Source organism: Macrosteles quadrilineatus, unplaced genomic scaffold, assembly GCF_028750875.1.
Source record: "Macrosteles quadrilineatus isolate MER2022 unplaced genomic scaffold, UCM_ALF_1.0 Scaffold_5__1_contigs__length_97177068, whole genome shotgun sequence".
NCBI lineage: Eukaryota > Metazoa > Arthropoda > Insecta > Hemiptera > Cicadellidae > Macrosteles > Macrosteles quadrilineatus.
Window position 1 is genome coordinate 72,346,729 of NW_026542598.1, and position 13,981 is coordinate 72,360,709.

The 13,981-nt window shown below is 32.3% G+C and overlaps 1 protein-coding gene across 1 annotated transcript; it reads left to right on the forward strand.

Annotated features, from left to right (window-relative positions):
- The first annotated feature begins 3,301 nt into the window (after positions 1 to 3,301).
- LOC128995693 (ninjurin-1-like) lies at positions 3,302 to 10,829 on the forward strand. Its single transcript, XM_054420711.1, has 4 exons — positions 3,302 to 3,311; positions 5,318 to 5,382; positions 8,471 to 8,647; positions 10,484 to 10,829. Exons 1-4 carry the CDS (start codon positions 3,302 to 3,304, stop codon positions 10,694 to 10,696), a joined length of 465 nt encoding a protein of 154 aa, XP_054276686.1. The 3' UTR covers positions 10,697 to 10,829.
- Positions 10,830 to 13,981: the final 3,152 nt, after the last annotated feature.

Consider the following 13,981-nt stretch of genomic DNA (forward strand, 5'->3'; position numbering starts at 1 on the left):
ATGCTTTGGATTGCAAATGTTTAGTTAACCTAATAAAAAGGCCTTCCAAACTTGAACATTTGTAAGTGATGATGTTGGAGAAGGACATGGTTATTTACTTTAATAAGTAAATCATTTGTTTTCATCATTAGGCCTACTAAAGATAAAAACATTAGCAATCTGTGAAATTCCTTGATCTGATTTATTAGCCTTTTAGTAGCCTACATAACTGGTATGAAATCAGTACAGTAATAAATATATTTAAATAAACTGGGAAAAGTAATTAGGTATGTCTTGTTAGATTTGGAACCAACTGAATATTTAAAATTCATTGATGTTAATTAGGTTAAGATAGATGGTTAGAACGAGATGGATATTGAAATATGTTATTTTTGAGTGTTTATTTTAGGAGGTTTGATCTAATGAGAGTTATAATAGTCAAAGGTTATATTCAAAATAAAAAAAAATCTAAGATTTAAAGTTGGCTGTGAACAATTAGGTTAAGTAAACAACCAGTGTGAATGATTATGGCCTAAGTTTTACAAACTATTTTGTGTATGTTTTTGTTTAATTTATGCTATGGATTTTATGAAAATCCCAAATTTCATACATGGATTTAAATTTTTAAAATATACAGTATTTCTTATATTTATCGATAATTTTGCCTCAAACAACAATTTTGGAAAAGGGTACCGGTATTAAATGGTATGTACATTGATAAATCTTTTACAGAGTAACTGTTTCTGAATGTTTGTACACATATTATAGATAATTCCTTTGAAACCCCAACAAAAGTTCAATGGCACTAAAACACATACTAAATAGATTTCAAAGTACTAATAAAACTACAAACGTGATGTTGTAAACTAATTTAATGAAAAAGTGTTTTTCTGGAAAATTTTCTCGTAAGCATTTTTGCTCAGTTGCAAAATTTAATTTTAAATGACAACCTTACTCTTATTTCACAACTCAGGTAATAACCTTGACAATTTCAATATTTTGTAAGCTTTAAAGCCAAAACAGTAAGAATACTTTATTTTAACTATTACCATTTTCAGAAAACATTTAAAAACGTTGCCTCAAATATTAAATTTTTCACAAAAATTACACACAAACTATTCAGAATAATAATACATACTGTGTTAAGTCAAACAAAACCTGTTGAATTTGTCTCAATGATTTGATAGAAGATTGATCAAAGATGGCTGTGTGTATGCTGTGTCACATAAGAAATGTTTTAAACATTTCGGATTTTGTTGGTTTAATTAGGTAAGGAGTGTATTATTTGTCTGTGGTTCATATTTGTTGTTGTTAAGTTACCCAAAGTTTGTGATTATTTATCAAACACTATTAACTACTTATTTTACTGTAGGCCAAATAAAAAAAATTAATGAATGGAAAGTCAAGTAGGTTTCTGTTTCTGTTAAAACCAATCAAAAGTTGAATTGGAATGTCAGATATTTATTTAGAGTAATATAATATACAACTAAACAATTTAGAACTTTTATGATCAAATCCGGTTTAAATTTTTTGTTTAATAAGTTAAAATTGTAGGTTATGTTGTGAATTGTGATACAGGTACTGTTAGTAGAAATTGTAAGTTCAGTAGAATGTTATATCAAGTTCTTTTCAAGCCAGTTTATGAGAAAGTTTTAAGTCGCAACTGCTAAGCAGAATTGTACTGTAAAGTATGAAACCATTCTCAAGCCTCAAGAATCAAAATATATTTCCACATTACTAATAGGCCTACTGTAATTGTTTAAATATTTATGGATATTTTATAACTCAAATAGTAGGAGGAGCTTTTAACAACATTTTTAGCATCTCTTTCAATAATTTAACTTAACTACATTATTTGTATCTCTCATTTATGCTTATGGTATTGATAAGGAAATTTTCTTTAGATTTTCCATTTCAAGAAATGCTTTATAATAGTTGTGATAGACCGTCCTGGGTTTAATAGAAGCGTCGACAAGTGCTTGTTTTTATCGTTAAACTTTGTCAATTCACAATTGCTTTTTCTCACAAAATAAAAATTATTATCAACAGTTTTTACTTTTTCATTCCTCGACCTTAGAATAATGCTTAGTGTAACATTTTAGTAAGTAGGTATTATTCCAATGTTTAAGGAAGTTGCCATAATGACAGCAAATTTGTAAGGGCTGTATACAATTACTTTATTCAGAAACAAGGATTTTTTAAGTATGGAAACAGTTTTGGAACTCAAACTTTCAGTTAAGGATGTTTTTGGTAATTTCAAAGAAAAAACTACTATGCAACAACAGTTTTCTTGTCTTAATACTGTTAATACTTAATCAATACCCTTATTAATTGTAATTATTCATTCTTCCTGTTCATTTGTAAGCCAATAGAGGTTATCCATGAGTTAAATGTCCCAATGGTAAAATAGAAGTTTAATCATAAAACTCAAATTAAACTTTTGTTTTCAAAGTCTAAACTAAAGTCCACAGAAAATCAACTGCATGGTTTCTAGTCTTTACCTAACACGGAGGTTCAGTATTTATTTAGGGACTAGGACTAGAGCTGTCAATACTATTATATCACTGCAGTCACAGCTGACTTAATACCACCACTATACCGCTTGCGGAATGGGCACACGGAAGGGACTAAGGCTAAAGGTGTAGTGACGTCATATCTCTAGTGGTTAATGTCTTCTCTTGAGGCGACACGATTACCGTAACGAAACAAAGTGATTTCAGCGGCGTTCGTGGCATAGTAGGTAGCGATTCGGATTGGTGTTCAAGAGGTCCGGAGTTCGAAACCCGCTGGCAGCACTAACTTTTTGTCAACAAATTTTTCATATCAGCAAGTTTGGTTGGTTAGGTTAGGTTATGACAGTTTAATTTTATAATACTAAATTTTAAAATTAATTTTATAATTAATTAAAAATTATAAGTAATCATTAATTAGATTTTGTTCTTATATGGTTTTTATATTATCAGCAAGTCTGGTTGGTTAGGTTATGTTATGACAGTTTAATTTTAAAAATTAAAAATTTATTTTATAATCTTAAAACAATATTTTATAATTAAAAAGTTAATTTTATAACAAAAAATAAAAAATTAATTTAAATTTTTTCAACTTAGCAGTCCTAGCGGCGAACGCTGACACTACAAGATATGTTAGCCTTAGTCCCTCCCGTGTGCCCCACCGTACAACTTGCTGGTAATTCACACAATGTCAACAATTTGGTAATAATTAACTCTACACAGACCAGTAGGTTAATGGTGTCAAGCAGGAAAGGATTCAAATATTCGTTTTGCGAATTTCTCATACAGGAAATAAGCTACAGTATAACAGTATGTCTCATGGTAAGCCTGGATTAGGATCTGATTCACTTCTTTTGTTCTTTTTGTTTAAGGCCCTTTAGACGCCTCATTTTTAATATAAAAATATAGTATTAAAACATTAATCGTGCTAAAAAAACATATAAATTAATCTATTCTATATATTTAATAGGCCAACTTGAATTTTGTGTTAATTTTTTTGTGGAAAATTTAATTCCTGACCATGACAATTCTTTCAAATCTGTGCTAGATCTTGCAGTTTTCGAGCTATAGCCGTTTACAAAAAACGTGTTTTTTTTTAAAAAAAAGGGGGATTAAAATTTTGACCTGCTATAACTTTTGATAGGATTGACGTAGAGACCTCTAGTTTACACCATTCTTATTCTTTTTTCACCCCCTCTCATTTGATATGTCAGAAGAGGTACCTTGCAGTTTAAAATTTTTAACTTAAAGGTAGGGGGAGAAATGGGGTGAATTAAAAAAATTGTTAAAAATGTTGACTTATTTTTCAACTACTATTTAAAAAAATAGTGTTCTTAACGTTGGATTCACAAAAATTGTGGCCCCTACGTCAATAGATTCCCGTAAACTGAATCAAGAATCAATATTTATTCCATTAGACATGTATATGCATTTGGATACGTCAATAAATAAGTAGATTACATGCTGCAAAAACACAAGTCAAAGATAAATTACAATACATAACAAAAGGCATAAACAAAAAAATCAAATAGATACAAAGGTCATTTAGATGGCACAGTGAAGACTACGGTATACTTACAGAAAAATATATGTAAAGATATAATTTAGTGAAAACAAAAGAAATTGCATATTTCTATCTGTTGCAGTTTTTACATGATTTAAGAAGCAAGTTAAAACAATTTTTTATACACATTACTGTACAAAAGTTATGATTAGGTACTCAAACTAATAGGCCTAATGTTTTTTCTACTGGTAATATAAGAGACGTACATGCCTTGAAACTCTATATCGTTTTTAAAAATGCTCATGTATATGTTTTAGCCCGCCTCAATACCAGCTTTTTGGTTAACTAGCGTGTTAAAAATTTAAACTGATATTTCACGTTTAAATTGCTTAAACATCGCGCCTATTTACTATATTACACCCATATCAATAGTTAACGGATTTTCTAGACCCACTTCCAGAAAAGTTAAGTTGCTATTATTATTTACTGTATTTTCAATATGTAGGCCATGTTCCCTGGAAATCAATGTAATGTTGCCTTGAAAATCTTTTGACGTTTGTGTTGATAGATCGATGAGCTCGCGTGACCAAAGTCCGTGACAGGCACGTGTCGTCATTCGATTATAGAATGTATCGATAGTAGGCGATGTATCGAAAGTTTGACCGCTTGACCTATCGCGATTGATTACCGTAATGATATTAGTCAATCATTATTTGAGTCATTAATACGTGTTTTATGTACGTATTTTAAGCTGACTAGAATTCTGAGAGAGTGAGATGACCTGGGTAGCTTTAGTCACAGAAAACGTACTACTTTAGTAGGCTTATGATCAGCTGGTTCTTCAGCTATGATCAGCTGATCTTGGAAAGCTAGTTAGCTAAGTCCAGTTTTGACTCTAAAAGAATTCAATTGAATCGCATTTTTTTATGTAAACAAAGAACAAGAGATCAACCAACAAAATACGCTACTGTTATAATCATGTGTAGAATACTAGATAATGTTGACGTTGGTACAAATAGTTATTAAATACATGATGGATTTGCTTTTGCACTAAAACCTTTTATATTATACACCTCAAATAGAAGTAAAACCTTGATAACAAAAAGAAATACACCCCCTTGAGGTCCAACTATATTTTTTATATTATGTACTTCTAGATTTTAACAATTTTTAGTTTTTTTTTTGGATGAGCGATAACTTAAAACTTAAGGTTGTACTTTTGTAGTTACTTAAAACCATCGATTACTCGATAGTATATCGTATCGGATCGATACATCGCGGTTACCGAATGATACGGACTGTAGATGTTTGTTTGTAACGTTAGTCCTGAATCCTGTGGAAACTCCGCTAGGCGCTTTGGCGGCGATCGTCGCTGGTGGCAACAGTGAGGTAAATTAAATATTATTGTAAATCAATTTGTGATTTAATACTAAAAATATTCACACAAATGTATAATAAACTCTAATATAGTCCTATTTCGATAAAAGAATGATTTTTAAATTTATTGTGAATACATACACATAAAAAAGCAATAATAACTAATAAGTTGATGATCAACTTCTCTTTACTTTTCAAATATTTCAACAATTATTTTCATTATCACTACAGTTTTGTACGAAAAAGGAAGACACAACAGTTGGAGTTAATAAAGGATTAATGATAAGTTAATATTACAGATTCAAAATAAAACTTATCATAAGAATTGTAAGTTTTCACATCGAAATGAGTGTAAAACGAAATCGTTTGTGATGTCATAACCAGAAAGAATACTTGTAATTTATGATTTAATTTCAAATCAAACAAAAACACGTAATTTACCCCTGTAAAACTTATGGTGATGTTAGGGTAATGTTTTAATTTTTGTTCTTGATTACTAGATAGTTATCCCATTTTAATACATCATTGTCTAATATTTAATATATCAATGCTAAATTACTAGTTTTGGATCAATTTCAAAATACTTGTCTTATAAAGGTGTTTTGTGTTTTAGCAAGTTATGTTAGTTAGTAAGTTATATTCAAGCAGTCATTGAACCTGTAAACGTTACTTATTCATATGCCACGCCCTCATATCACAATCACAATAGATGAACAGTTGAAAAATTGCGTGTCATTGTGTAGCCTACAACAGGTGTTTATTCTCCTGTTTATTGATTGCTACGTTCAATTCTGTGATCAAAGCAACAATAGAACTAGGTTAGCCCAGGTGTTCAAAGAAAATAGGTCATTCTGTCCCAACCAGACAGGCTTTAAGATTGTACCTGGTCATTATTTTACTCAAAAATAAGTAATACCATCTATGGTAATACCATTATTTCCAGGTAATGTAGAAGTAGAGTAGATGGACTTTTCATCAAACTGTCAAGTTTGTAGCGCTGTATACCTTAGGTGCCTAATATACCTACTAAATGTTTTTTTATAATTTATAACAAAATGTAGACTATCAGTATGTGTTTACTTTGCTCTAGATGTGGTCTAAAATGTTTGACCGTTTCTGCAAGTGCTGTAACAAGGAATGTTTTCAATTGCATGTAAACAAACAATAAACTGAAAGTTTTTGCTCGTGGAGGCGCATATTCATGAGTAGGATATCCCTTTTGTCGGCCACGAAAACGTTACAAAAGACTGGAGGATCATAACACTATTGAAACTTATTTGACTTTGGATATGCGTGTAGACTTCTCATCTGATTGTTGGGTTGGAAGACTGACTTCGTATCATGTGTGTTTCTTATATATGTATCTTAATTGTTTCTCTTATGAGCGTGCTGAAATTGATTAAATGTATACACTAATCTGTGGGCAATTTTATAGCTTTACACTTTATTACTTTATATAGTTGGCACTGAATTATTTCAATAGGCAATGTAATGTAAAGTTTATTGCTTTACATACAAATAATTCTGAATTAGTGCATTTTGAAAATTTTCTCTTAGACTTTTAGGCTAAACTGCACCATCGTTTTAAATGTTTGCTTTTTTGCAGGGTCGGTAGTTTTGTCATGTTTTTATGTAAACATGTTCGAATGTTCAGTAATGGTAAAAAAAATAGATGAAGGTAATTTCTATAGACTTTAACCTACAAACGACAACACCGACAACAGTTTGCTACAGTCGGGAAAGCAACGATGTCGTAACTACAACCGTGTCCAACTGATTGTAGGGTTACGTCGAGAGAAACCAACAATGCCAAGAAAATCAAAATGGCTGTGGCGTTTGAAGGACTCCATGGTTTCTAGAACCTAGAACGGCTTCCTTAATGGATTTTAGCAATGATTTGATAAAGTTTCCACTAGCTACTGCAGTCCATGTCAAAATATTAACATAGTATATTTAATTTTATTAGCTTTTATGATGTTAGGCAAAATCAGGAGGTTAAGTAAATTATTTATGTAGGATGAGAATGTCGGCAGAATTTTTAAGATTCAAAAGAAAGTGCACAGCTTAAACTCTCCTTGGAAATAATACCATTTAATTGTTACCATTAAGTTATTAGCGGAGTGTTAACTCTTTTCTGGTATTCCAGAAAGCTTAGTTGGTTTGGTCCTGAGAACGAGAGCAGTAAGAACATTTTTAAATGGTTTAAATCTGACAAACTTGAGCTTTATCATTGATACTGGGTAGCTCCATGGTTATAGTGCTCACCTAGTAACCAAAAGGTCGCCTTTGATCACGAGAAAAGTTGTAGCTTTTTGATGGTTCAAATTACAGCTGTCTTTGGTCATTTTTGGTACTATGGCCTTTTAAAACCTGGCTATTGAAAAATCTAATCTTTAGCCAGTAACAAAGCTACACAAGGCACCTCACTTCATTCTATTACCATTCTTCACTCATATTTGGGCAAAATATGTGTATAGTCGGGCGCCCCCATCAAAAATGATAATGATAATTGAGGCTTAAAATAAATCGTTCTGGCTAGAAAATTTTTTTCAAAGTCATTAAAAACATAAGCCATCTCACTCCGATACACATTCACAATACATAAATATTTTGCTTATAATTTACATAAAAAAACTGAACTAATGTCGCAATTGCAAGAAGTGGCTGCCAACAATTATTTTGTGTCATGGTGGTATATATTAATCAAAACTAGAGGTCGTCCAATGGTCGAAAACTCGACCAAAAATATGTACCGTAATGTAGGCTACAGAGTTATCTTTTTCCACCCCATCCTGTAAATAAAACATGTGATTGGAATTTCTTCCATTTGTTTTGATTTTCTGTTTATATTTTGTTATTTCGTCACCAACATGGCAATCCATAAAGCCCACGTTAATTTTTTCATAATTTTAAATCCATTTTGAATGTTTATTTTCTACCCTATTTTAAATTATAAAGGGATTATGCACATCTACAGGTAAATATCTTTCTATGTAATTATTATCTTTGTAAGTGAGTGAGGTTTTTTTAAGAGTCACCATTTTTTAATATTTTAGCTCTGCTAAAATGTAGAAACATTAAAAACGTTGATTGTTGGCAGAACAAGCTGTTGGATGCCAACCGCTATGCGACCAAGAAGACGATCGCCCAGGGGATGCTGGACATTGCGCTCCTCACAGCCAACGCCAGCCAACTCAAGTACATACTGCAGGTCGGCGACAGACACGAGTTCTACTCCCTCATGCTTGGTCTCATCACCACTTCCATCATTCTACAGGTTTGTACATAAAGGTTTAACTACACTAGACAGGATGCAAAAGGAAACTGCTGGAACAACTTTCTTTCAGGAGTATGCGGCCACAGGCACCACAATTTGCAGTCTGAATGTATTATTATCCAACCAGAAAGATGCTATCCAGTCCTCTACTTTTCCTGTCTTGTGTAACGTAGCCCAAGAAAAAGGAAATTAAACGTGGCAAAACCAAACGCCTCAACAACAAAATGTCGATTGAATGCCCTTTTGAGGATTCTGCAGTTGTCGTGGCATGTCGTTTTATCGCTTGTATCCCAAATAGTGTTGCAGTTTCCATTTCAACACAAAACATTCACTGAGAGTTTTCCTAGTGGTTTATACTTTCTATTTCCTCACCTTTTCCTTTCCTGTACAGCTTAGTCCATGCTTTAGATGAAGAACACGTTGTGAAAAAAGACTCTTGAGTGGTCTGATGTAGACTAAAAGGTTTGACTATCGCTACAAAAGTTAAACTCCTCTTCCCTCTTCCAGGAAAATTTGACAGTCTGTACTTAGGTTATACTGTATACCAAAAAAACAAGCAAAAATTTGTACAAATATACCATTTGGTTAACTGCTTCAAAGTTGGTACAATAATTCTGCATAAAACATAAACATACACTCTACACACTAGATGGAATCAATGAAAGAAATTTCTGTAATTAAAAACCTTAGTTGGTTATAATTAAAGGACTATTTGAACAGTAAAATATATTGATCCCAAAGGTAGTAGAGTAAAGTAGCTAGAGAGTAGAAGGTTAAGTTATCTCTGGAATATTTTTAATTGTTTAACATTTTTAAAACTTTATAACAGTAAAATACAATGTTGATGATTATCCATCCAGAATTTTATTGTTTTATCATTCACATGTGATATTATACGAGATAACCTAATCTTCTACATTGGGCAGGTGGGGATGGGTGTGATCTTCCTTTCGCTAAATCTCCTACGTGACTGCAAGCTTCATCTCATCGAGTACAAGCAATCCGCTCTGTTCATAAACTATGTGGCAGTGGCAGCATCCTTCGCTGTGACAGTACTCAATGTGTTGATCAGTGCCTTTGATCCGGGGCTTGGAACTCTCTCTGCAAACGCTGATCTTGGATAGGTTCAAAACACCCTCAATGTAAAGAAGCGAAAGGTATGTGAAGAAATCATTTAGACGATGGAAAAAATATTGGAACTCCTGTACAGAGATCATAGTTTGGATAGTTTGTCTCAGACTGAATGTTCTAAAGGTGAAGGTGGTGAATGAAAAATATAATTAGGAAGTGGAAAAAATTGGTTATTGGTCCAAGAGCTCAAACATTGATTCAAATTCATAACCACACTCAAAGATTTTAAAAACCAACATAAGCAACTGCAGCATGTTCAGCCAATTTACACGACTCCCAGGATGATCCATCATGATAATGAACTGTAAAACTGAAGTTTGAAATTTTGAAATTGAAGAGCTAGGAAGATTTAGAAGACAGATGAAATGCAAATTTATTAAAGTTACTAAAGATTTAAATGAAAATTTAAACAGATAATTAACAAACTATTCGACAAAATAATTTAAAATGGCAGAGGTAAAATTAACTACACGTATAAAAGCTATATATCATGCTGAGGGGATAAATGAGTTGTATTTGATAAATCTCTCTCTTAAACTTTCCAGAAAGATTCTCAAATAATACCCCAAAAATCAGAAGCCAAATAATTTGTAACACACTCCATATCACTGAGCCGGTTCTTTAATAAGAAAAGAAGTCACAAAATCAATACAAGATTTCTAATGAGACTATCGCAGTTTTCAACAATATCTTTTCCGATTGCAGGTTTGTGTTGGCATCATGTTCATCATCATCGGAGGCCTCAACATCAACCATGCTCCTGACTGCCCGACAGCCATCATACTCAACGACATCATCGTAGTCATGGTGTTCCTCATATCGATAGACAATATCATCATTTCTGGATTTGGGATGGAACATTCAAACGACCACATGAAACTCCTCAACTACAGAGTGGCTAACGTTACCCGTAAATAATATTTTGATAAAAACACTTTGCCGTTGTCTTCTTTCAACTTGAAAGAACACTTCTTTCTTGGTGTATTCCTACTTCGAAATCAACTGTGTACATGATATGAACATATACCTATTTAAATTAAATGGTAAAACTAAGAACTCCATCGTTGTATAGTTGGTGTAGTCTTTTTGTTTCTTGCTAATACTGTAAGGTACTGTAAGTGATTAGTGTTGATATTTTCACTGAGGTAGAAATACCGAGGTAGCGCTGACACGGCAACTCTTCTAGAAAATAAACACACTGTAAAATTTTGTTATGTGTTAGTACCAACTAGAAGAATCAACCAGCTCATTGAGCTCATGGCTTTATTACAATCCACTTTTCAGCCCCTAGTTCCAATGTACTATAACCCTAGTACATGTGGCGAACAATGTCACACGATTATTCTTTCATTCAGTGCTACCTCCAGTTGTATCCCTCGCTCAGTGGATATTTTAGTGTCTTTGTTTGGTTAAGTGTGTATTTATGTGATTGTGACGTGAATGTAACAGCATTTTTTAATGCTTCGAAGATCTTATCTGAAAATTGTATATATTTTTGTTTAATGTGTCACTATTTTATGAAAAGTAACTTTGTTGGCATTCTAAGTTACAACTATGGAAAGTGTGGGAGTTGTATTTATTTTTATTTGCAGCATCATTGAAAGTTACAATTTAACCTTTCTTCTTATACAGTTACATACAATCAGTTGTATACAATCTTACAATTCACTAGATGTGTCCAAAACAATAGCATGATAAATAGTGAATCAGCTGTTCATTGTTTGTTTGCTGTTGCATTGTTGACATCTGAAACATTATTTTACTCATTTTATCAATTGACTATCCTATGCCTTGTATTACAATATGAACTTAGAGATTATTTAAGGAAAAAAAATACTGCTATATCCTACTTCTAGTTACCATATTACAAGTTTTCTTTTATACTAAGCTAAAACTATTGCACTATCTTTTTTTATTGCTATTTGAAGATTATACAAATAAAGTGCCTTACAATTTTGCAGTTAAGATGTTTGAATGCTCCTTTGTTTAAAATAGAGTGAGTGATAGACCTATGAAGACATTGACCAATTTCCGTTGATTTGGAAGGCAAGCTGGACTATTGGTAGAGTGCGGGACTTCAGGCCCCTGGGGTCCCAGGTTCTAGTCTCCCCAACCACCAATGGGTTGACATGTGAGAAAGTCACAACCCTCTAGGTTTAGCCTGAAAGAATCAGAAAGAAGGTTCCGGGCTAGAGTATAGAAAATGTTTCTATTGGTTTGGTTATACATTACAGATCAACAATATTACATTACAGATTTGTCATCCTTATGAATAAACTGTCTACATAAGCCTTTTCCTAAAAAATGTCATTAATTTTTTTACAGATATACATTACATTATAATTACCGCTATGTAACAAAATTATAATAAATGTTTTTAACGTTTGAGGAATAAATGTATAATAAATTGAATAAATCTCATTTATTCAATAGGATGGCATACTGGTGGTTATATGGGTAGCAATGCTGTCATCCAACATTCATAATCAATAGGAAGTTAACTATGCACAGCCAGTACAAAGTGGTAATCAATAGACACTGAACATTAGTCTCTCAATGACAACTTTGAGTTACCAGTATCATACGACTACCTTACTATACTTAGATACGGCTACTATCATTCGAATACTTGATTAAAATCGCTATTACTAAACCGTTATTGAAAATCGTTATTGGAGAACCAAGAAATAGAGAAAATGAAAACTCCATTTTCATTTAGTAAGTAATTACATAAGTTGAACTAAGTAGGCTATGTTTGGTTTTGTTTTTCAATTAACTTAGTTTATGTCTGTCATAGAAAAGTTGAGTCATACCTCGTGTACTGCATGGCTTTGCTATGCATATGGGCAGAAACTCCGTATGACTTTCATCATAGACTCTGAATTGTCAAAGCTTTCATAGGTTTATACTGTTGACTTTGGGTACTGCAAGTTTTGGCTTTTCACCCTATAAAATCCTCCTTTTGCCTTTTGCCACAAAAACAACTAAAAACATATGTATTATGATTACGTAAATTGGTTGGTCTATTTACAAATCTCGTTTACATCTATACGCACCTCAAGCAAAATACTTACAGGTCTACAACAGCAGTCAAGAAATCAGGCAAGGTAAACTTAATACAGTTAATATTCATAAAAAAAACTTATGTTAATTTATGTGCTTGTTATATTGTTTGATTTATTTATTCAAGGAAAAATGAAGTTTTACAAATCATATCTCACAATAGTCTAAGACCAGTAGCATAAAACTAGGCCTGACCTGGGCAAAATTAATAACAAAGCAAAACCAACTGGAATGTGTTAGGCATGCTCCCTTAACATTTTATGAAAATTCCCAACTTTTCTCACTGTAGCAAAATCCGCCATCTTGTAAAATGGCGGACAATCTTTAAAACACTGCAAGGTTCCACTTAAAAACTTATTGTTCTCAAACAATTCCATCCAGAAAAGTCTAATTAGTCTTAGATTCTTTGCCATAATATTATCTACAAGAATATACCATCTATATCTATATATATAATACGCTAAGCCGATTTTTGTAAACAGAACTCCTCCCTCATTTTTGGACCGATTTTGATGATTAAAGTGTCAAATGAATTGCCCTGATCTGTAGTTTTGCAAAGTCTTTTTCGTTTTTTGAAATCTTTATTAGTTTGGACAGGATATTCCATCAAAGTTGGATTTTCTTCCATAAGATTAACATGGGGGAATCTAAATATTTAATTGGAAACTTTGTCTCCATTAATTTGAGAGAACGACTGGGCGTAGAAACTTGGAAGAGGTGTCCAAAGAAAGGTCTTGGTCTCTAGATGAGTTACCAAAAGAAAAACTAAGTGAATCCTGTTAGGGCTCTGCCCCAAAAGCCCTTAAAGATCCCTCCACAGATTTGTTTACATTTTGTCCATGTGGATAATACTTTTTAATGAAACAGCTGTTAATTTTTGAATTGTATTTTAAACAACACATATTTATTGGGAGTTACTGAACTGTCCAAAAGAAGTATTTGCAATGTTATTTTCTGATTTTAAAATTGATTTCCTTCTGTATCATGTCATATTTTGCAATATAACGTTCCATTAAGAAATCAGTAGAAAATCCTTTTATCACAGTAACTCTCATTTAACATTTATTTCTTATTGAACTATCTTATATCTATTGTACGGGTTGGTATCTGCCTTTTTCACCACTTTTGGCTATATTTTAT